A 7500-nucleotide genomic window follows, 5' to 3' on the forward strand; every position below is an offset into this window, starting at 1 on the left:
GGGCTCTCAGGTCGACTCTCAGGTGGACTCTCAGGTGGACTCTCAGGTGGGCTCTCAGGTCGACTCTCAGGTGGACTCTCAGGTGGACTCTCAGGTGGGCTCTCAGGTCGACTCTCAGGTGGACTCTCAGGTGGACTCTCTGGACTCTCAGGTGGGCTCTCAGGTCGACTCTCAGGTGGACTCTCAGGTGGGCTCTCAGGTGGACTCTCAGGTGGACTCTCAGGTGGACTCTCAGGTGGGCTCTCAGGTCGACTCTCAGGTGGACTCTCAGGTGGACTCTCTGGACTCTCAGGTGGGCTCTCAGGTGGGCTCTCAGGTGGACTCTCAGGTGGACTCTCTGGACTCTCAGGTGGACTCTCAGGTGGACTCTCAGGTGGGCTCTCAGGTGGGCTCTCAGGTGGACTCTCAGGTGGGCTCTCAGGTGGACTCTCTGGACTCTAAGGTGGACTCTCTGGACTCTAAGGTGGACTCTCTGGACTCTTAGGTGGACTCTCAGGTGGACTCTCAGGTGGACTCTCAGGTGGACTCACTGGACTCTCAGGTGGACTCTCAGGTGGACTCACTGGACTCTCAGGTGGATTCTCAGGCGGGCTCTCAGGTGGACTCTCTGGACTCTCAGGTGGACTCTCAGGTGGACTCTCTGGACTCTCAGGTGGACTCTCAGGTGGACTCACTGGACTCTCAGGTGGACTCTCAGGTGGACTCTCTGGACTCTCAGGTGGACTCGCTGGACTCTCAGGTGGACTCGCTGGACTCTCAGGTGGACTCTCAGGTGGACTCTCAGGTGGGCTCTCAGGTGGACTCTCAGGTGGATTCTCAGGTGGACTCTCAGGTGGACTCTCAGGTGGACTCTCAGGTGGATTCTCAGGTGGACTCTCAGGTGGGCTCTCAGGTGGATTCTCAGGTGGGCTCTCAGGTGGGCTCTCAGGTGGACTCTCAGGTGGGCTCTCAGGTGGATTCTCAGGTGGGCTCTCAGGTGGATTCTCAGGTGGGCTCTCAGGTGGGCTCTCAGGTGGACTCTCAGGTGGGCTCTCAGGTGGATTCTCAGGTGGACTCTCAGGTGGGCTCTCAGGTGGGCTCTCAGGTGGGCTCTCAGGTGGATTCTCGTGTGTGAAGCGTAACTCTGTAGTCAAACGAGGCGTCTGGCGGTGGCGCTGCTGATCATAAGGAGTCCTTCGTGATCCCAGAAGAGCACAGTTGCATTGTGGGGGATGCAGTTCCAGCAACGTCAGAAGAGACAGAATCTCTTCTTCAGGTCGTTCCTCTTCCAGAGAGAGAGGCTGTCGAACTCCTCGATGGACATCCCGAAAACACTGAAGAACTCCTCCTGAGAGAGGTGGTGCTGGGGGGGGGGGGGGGGGGAGAGAGAGAGAGAGAGAGACACAGAGAGAGAGAGAGAGAGAGAGAGACACAGAGAGAGAGAGAGAGAGAGACAGAGAGAGAGACAGAGAGAGAGAGAGAGAGAGAGAGAGAGAGAGAGAGACAGAGAGAGAGAGAGAGAGAGAGAGAGAGACAGAGAGAGAGAGAGAGAGAGAGAGAGAGAGAGAGAGAGAGAGAGAGAGAGATTTAATGTGGGATTATCTGTTATTTAATCTCTAAACTCTGAAATCCATCTTCTGGTGAGGAGGTTGAGCTAGCAGCTAATATAGCTAGCTTCAGCCTAGCTTGTTAGCTTTGAGCTAACCGGACGCGTTTCACTAACCAGGCTTCCAGGTCTAGTTCTCTAGAACACATTCTCCAGGTCCAGTTCTCTAGTTCTAGTTCTCCAGGTCTAGTTCTCCAGGTCTAGTTCTCCAGTTCTAGTTCTCTAGTTCTAGTTCTCCAGCTCTAGTTCTCTAGTTCTAGTTCTCCAGCTCTAGTTCTCCAGGTCTAGTTCTCCAGGTCTAGTTCTCCAGTTCTAGTTCTCCAGGTCTAGTTCTCCAGGTCTAGTTCTCCAGCTCTAGTTCTCCAGGTCTAGTTCTCCAGGTCTAGTTCTCCAGGTCTAGTTCTCTAGTTCTAGTTCTCCAGGTCTAGTTCTCCAGCTCTAGTTCTCTAGTTCTAGTTCTCCAGGTCTAGTTCTCCAGGTCTAGTTCTCCAGGTCCAGTTCTCCAGGTCTAGTTCTCCAGGTCTAGTTCTCCAGTTCTAGTTCTCCAGCTCTAGTTCTCCAGGTCTAGTTCTCCAGGTCTAGTTCTCCAGGTCTAGTTCTCTAGTTCTAGTTCTCCAGGTCTAGTTCTCCAGCTCTAGTTCTCTAGTTCTAGTTCTCCAGGTCTAGTTCTCCAGCTCTAGTTCTCCAGGTCTAGTTCTCCAGGTCCAGTTCTCCAGGTCTAGTTCTCCAGGTCTAGTTCTCCAGTTCTAGTTCTCCAGCTCTAGTTCTCCAGCTCTAGTTCTCCAGGTCTAGTTCTCCAGCTCTAGTTCTCCAGGTCTAGTTCTCCAGCTCTAGTTCTCCAGGTCTAGTTCTCTAGTTCTAGTTCTCCAGTTCTAGTTCTCCAGCTCTAGTTCTCCAGCTCTAGTTCTCCAGGTCTAGTTCTCCAGGTCTAGTTCTCCAGCTCTAGTTCTCCAGCTCTAGTTCTCCAGGTCTAGTTCTCCAGGTCTAGTTCTCCAGCTCTAGTTCTCCAGTTCTAGTTCTCCAGCTCTAGTTCTCCAGGTCTAGTTCTCTAGTTCTAGTTCTCCAGCTCTAGTTCTCCAGGTCTAGTTCTCCAGGTCTAGTTCTCCAGGTCTAGTTCTCCAGCTCTAGTTCTCCAGGTCTAGTTCTCCAGCTCTAGTTCTCCAGGTCTAGTTCTCTAGTTCTAGTTCTCCAGTTCTAGTTCTCCAGCTCTAGTTCTCCAGCTCTAGTTCTCCAGGTCTAGTTCTCCAGGTCTAGTTCTCCAGCTCTAGTTCTCCAGCTCTAGTTCTCCAGGTCTAGTTCTCCAGCTCTAGTTCTCCAGCTCTAGTTCTCCAGGTCTAGTTCTCCAGGTCTAGTTCTCCAGCTCTAGTTCTCCAGCTCTAGTTCTCCAGGTCTAGTTCTCCAGCTCTAGTTCTCCAGGTCTAGTTCTCCAGGTCTAGTTCTCCAGCTCTAGTTCTCCAGCTCTAGTTCTCCAGGTCTAGTTCTCCAGGTCTAGTTCTCCAGGTCTAGTTCTCCAGGTCTAGTTCTCCAGGTCTAGTTCCTTCTGGGAGCTCGTTCTCCGGTTTAAAGCAGCAAACCATCAGTTTTACCTCCAGTCTGGTTCGGTCGACGCCCGGCGGCAGCTGGCTCCGCCCCCTGTGAGTCACCACCAGCACATCATAGGGGCAGATCTACAGACATCGACCAATCAATCAACATCTCAGCCAAACGATCAGTATGAACCAGTAAATAATCAATCAATGCAGTTCAGTTCATTGATCCTTTTCTCTACATTTAAAGGGACAGTTCACATAAATCCCTTCAAGGTGGATGAGATTATGATTTCAATAAAAACATCTGCACGAATCACTGATACATGAAGTACATCATAATATACACTGATACATGAAGTACATCATAATATACACTGATACATGAAGTACATCATAATATACACTGATACATGAAGTACATCATAATATACACTGATACATGAAGTACATCATAATATACACTGATACATGAAGTACATCATAATATACACTGATACATGAAGTACATCATAATATACACTGATACATGAAGTACATCATAATATACACTGATACATGAAGTACATCATAATATACACTGATACATGAAGTACATCATAATATACACTGATACATGAAGTACATCATAATATACACTGATACATGAAGTACATCATAATATACACTGATACCTGAATGAATGTACTGAGTGAGTACCTTGTGCTGCAGCATGCTGGGTAAAGAGTTCCCTCGGTCCATCCTGGAGTCTCCGTTCTGCCACACACATTATGAGTCTATTGTTATGGTTATGAATATTCATGAGCTTAGAGAACATCTGAACAGAAGGAACCAAACCGTACCTGAAGATCTGCAGGAAGAGAGAGAGAGAACACGTTACTGTTGTCATGTGATGTATAAGTACACGCAGGAGGCGGGCTCACCTCAATATGAGCCAATGAAACGAGAGCAGAGCAAACCATTGGAGGGACGCTCCATCATGGGTTCTAATAAGTTTAACAATATGAACCTTTCAGCTGAACGTTCTCACAGATCTCAGGTCGGTTCCTCCTCCAGACTCCATGACGTCTCGAGCTGTCAATCTACTGAGGTTCTCTGTGATTAGATACCGGTTCTACGTGGACATCGCTTTCTGTTCAGGGCTCAGGAGAAGGACGGTGGAACCGCGACCAACATATCAATGATAACGTTCCACAGGACGGAACACCAGAAGAAGAAACATGGTTCCACAGGACGGAACACCAGAAGAAGAAACAACGTTCCACAGGACGGAACACCAGAAGAAGAAACATGGTTCCACAGGACGGAACACCAGAAGAAGAAACAACGTTCCACAGGACGGAACACCAGAAGAAGAAACAACGTTCTACAGGACGGAACACCAGAAGAAGAAACAACGTTCTACAGGACGGAACACCAGAAGAAGAAACAACGTTCCACAAGACGGAACACCAGAAGAAGAAGCAACGTTCCACAGGACGGAACACCAGAAGAAGAAGCAACGTTCCACAGGACGGAACACCAGAAGAAGAAACAACGTTCCACAGGATGGAACACCAGAAGAAGAAACAACGTTCCACAGGATGGAACACCAGAAGAAGAAGCAACGTTCTACAGGACGGAACACCAGAAGAAGAAACAACGTTCCACAGGATGGAACACCAGAAGAAGAAGCAACGTTCCACAGGACGGAACACCAGAAGAAGAAACAACGTTCCACAGGACGGAACACCAGAAGAAGAAACAACGTTCCACAGGATGAAACACCAGAAGAAGAAGCAACGTTCCACAGGACGGAACACCAGAAGAAGAAACAACGTTCCACAGGACGGAACACCAGAAGAAGAAACAACGTTCCACAGGATGGAACACCAGAAGAAGAAGCAACGTTCCACAGTGAGTTCTGTGACGTGACACTGACCTGCTGTGGGTTCCTCTGAGGAGCTGAACTCGGCCGACTGAAGCTGGAACACAAACACAAACACAAACACGTCGGTCGCCGCCTGCAGCAACGCTGCGCTGTGATTGGACGACGGCGTCTCCGCAGAACTCACCCTGGACAGGCCGCTCCTAGAGGATGCTGGGAAATACACCGACCTGGCGGCGCTGGACCCTGGAGACGAGGAAAGAGTTCAACTGGGACGAGCAGAGGGGAGTACTAGTACCACAAGTAAAGTACTAGTACCACAAGTAAAGTACCACAAGTAGAAAGATGAGTCAGTACATTGAGTCTCGTCGCAGTGATTTATGGGACGATGTCACTAGTGAAGTACAGTAAAGTCACACTCTGACCACTAGGCGGAGTACAAGTACACCATAGCAAAGAATGGAAGTACAAGTACCTCAAAGTGATACTTGTGTGGGTAATGTTAGCTCAGACTCTGCTGACATGTAATAACTGTAAATGTGTAAATGTAATAAACCTTCATACCACAGTGCTGCCGGCGGTCCGGCAGAGAGCGAGCCTTCCTCCTGAGAGGAGCCGCACAGGAACCCAGCTGCTCCTGCAGGAGCAGCTTACCCAGGTTACACTGGGTCTGCAGGGAGGTTACACATGTTAGATACTGTTATATACACACATACACACACATATATATATATATATATATATATATATATATATATATACACACACACATATATATATATATATATATATATATATATATATATATATATATATATATATATATATATATATGTGTGTGTGTATATATATATATATATATATATCTCGATGTGTAACACTGGTCTCCACCTCGGCGAGCTCTCGTTTCTGCAGCGTTCTCAGTCCCCAAACTTCATCACTCAGCTCTTCATCTTCATCATCTTCTTCTCTCTGCTTCTTCTTCCTCCACTTCTTCTCTAGAGGGAGGAGAGGACACAAGGAAAGGAAACATGGGGAGAGGAAAGGAAACACGAGGTAAAGTGTGTGTGTGTGGGTCGTACCACTCTCCACCTCACAGGGGGGGCAGGGCCAGGCCTCCGTCTCGATCCTGGACGGCAGCGTCGGGTCTGGAGGTCGAGCCGCCGGGAACTTTGAGGACTCGATGATCAGATCCTCCATGTGGCGCCCATGAGAGGACACACACACGTCTACACACACACACACACACACACACACACACAGTAAAGCTGATTAAGTTCGTGGTTTACAGCTGACCGACATTCTGATGTGTTCGGACTTTAATACGCTAGAAGCTTCCTCATCTTCATCATCTTCATCATACAACGTGTTGGTGCTAATAATTACTAATACTAATTACGAATAACATTAAAACATAAATATATTTATATGTTATGATGAAGAGCATAAAGACTGAAGCAGCCTCATCATTATAATAATAATATATACTTGTACTAGTAGTAGAGTATTTCCACTGTGTACTAGTACTAGTACTAGTACTACCTTGCTTGTAGATGGGAGGCTTCTTGTAGATGTTCGAGCCGTTTTCTGACAGAAGAGAAAATACATCAATACTCACTTTATCATAAAGATATGACATCATACCTTTATTATTAACATTATTAATATTAGAAGTGAACATGAATATAAAGAGTAGAAGAAGAAGTGAACATGAATATAAAGAGTAGAAGAAGAAGTGAACATGAATATAAAGAGTAGAAGAAGAAGTGAACATGAATATAAAGAGTAGAAGAAGAAGTGAACATGAATATAAAGAGTAGAAGAAGAAGTGAACATGAATATAAAGAGTAGAAGAAGAAGTGAACATGAATATAAAGAGTAGAAGAAGAAGTGAACATGAATATAAAGAGTAGAAGAAGAAGTGAACATGAATATAAAGAGTAGAAGAAGAAGTGAACATGAATATAAAGAGTAGAAGAAGAAGTGAACATGAATATAAAGAGTAGAAGAAGTCCTACCAGGTCTGTGGAAGTGATGCAAGGAGCTCAAGGACCCAGAGGAGTGCGTGTGTGGTGTGTGTGTGCTGGTCGGTGTGTGTGTGCTGGTCGGTGTGTGTGTGCTGGTCGGTGTGTGTGTGCTGGTCGGTGTGTGTGTGCTGTGGGTTCTGCTGGTCTGGATGCTGGAACCAGGGGAGGAACCTGCAGGAGAACGGTTCTCCAGTTGATCCCTGTTCTCCTCCTGGAGAGACAGAGCAGCAGAGGACTCATGTTGTGTGTTTGTGTGTTTGTGATGTTGTAAACTACATGATGACACACTGAGGAGGGGTCTCACCTCAGAGGAGGGAAGAGGAGACAAGGAGCGAGGAGACAAGGACCTCTGAGGAGGAAAGATCAGAGAAAGAGATTTAAAACACTCCAACATGTAACAGTAGTTTAACCCGTTCAAAATGAGACTAACTAACTAACTAACTAACTAAGAAACAACAACTGGGGCCTCAGGGTAGCTGTGGACCGGTGGCTGGA

At 47.2% G+C, this 7500-nt stretch overlaps 1 protein-coding gene across 2 annotated transcripts in view; it reads right to left on the minus strand.

Annotated features, from left to right (window-relative positions):
* Positions 1 to 519: 519 nt before the first annotated feature.
* LOC137803316 (dematin-like) overlaps positions 520 to 7500 on the minus strand; it is a 15438-nt gene continuing 8457 nt past the window's right edge. Inside the window, exons 6-16 of one of the 2 annotated variants that reach the window (XM_068601656.1) lie at positions 7310 to 7354; positions 6997 to 7216; positions 6521 to 6565; positions 6061 to 6207; positions 5870 to 5976; positions 5543 to 5648; positions 5033 to 5224; positions 3954 to 3961; positions 3811 to 3867; positions 3172 to 3252; positions 520 to 1342 (exon numbers count right to left, since the gene is read on the minus strand). In XM_068601656.1, the coding sequence (XP_068457757.1) occupies positions 1229 to 1342; positions 3172 to 3252; positions 3811 to 3867; positions 3954 to 3961; positions 5033 to 5224; positions 5543 to 5648; positions 5870 to 5976; positions 6061 to 6207; positions 6521 to 6565; positions 6997 to 7216; positions 7310 to 7354 (1122 nt within the window). In that variant the 3' untranslated portion in view covers positions 520 to 1228. Of the gene's footprint in view, positions 1343 to 3171; positions 3253 to 3810; positions 3868 to 3953; positions 3962 to 4075; positions 5225 to 5542; positions 5649 to 5869; positions 5977 to 6060; positions 6208 to 6520; positions 6566 to 6996; positions 7217 to 7309; positions 7355 to 7500 lie in introns of those variants that run through there. The other variant, XM_068601655.1, reaches the window with a different exon arrangement.

This window comes from Clinocottus analis, unplaced genomic scaffold, assembly GCF_023055335.1.
Source record: "Clinocottus analis isolate CAN_PGR_092001 unplaced genomic scaffold, fCliAna1.0.p SCAF_53, whole genome shotgun sequence".
In the NCBI taxonomy this organism is placed as follows: Eukaryota; Metazoa; Chordata; class Actinopteri; order Perciformes; family Cottidae; genus Clinocottus; species Clinocottus analis.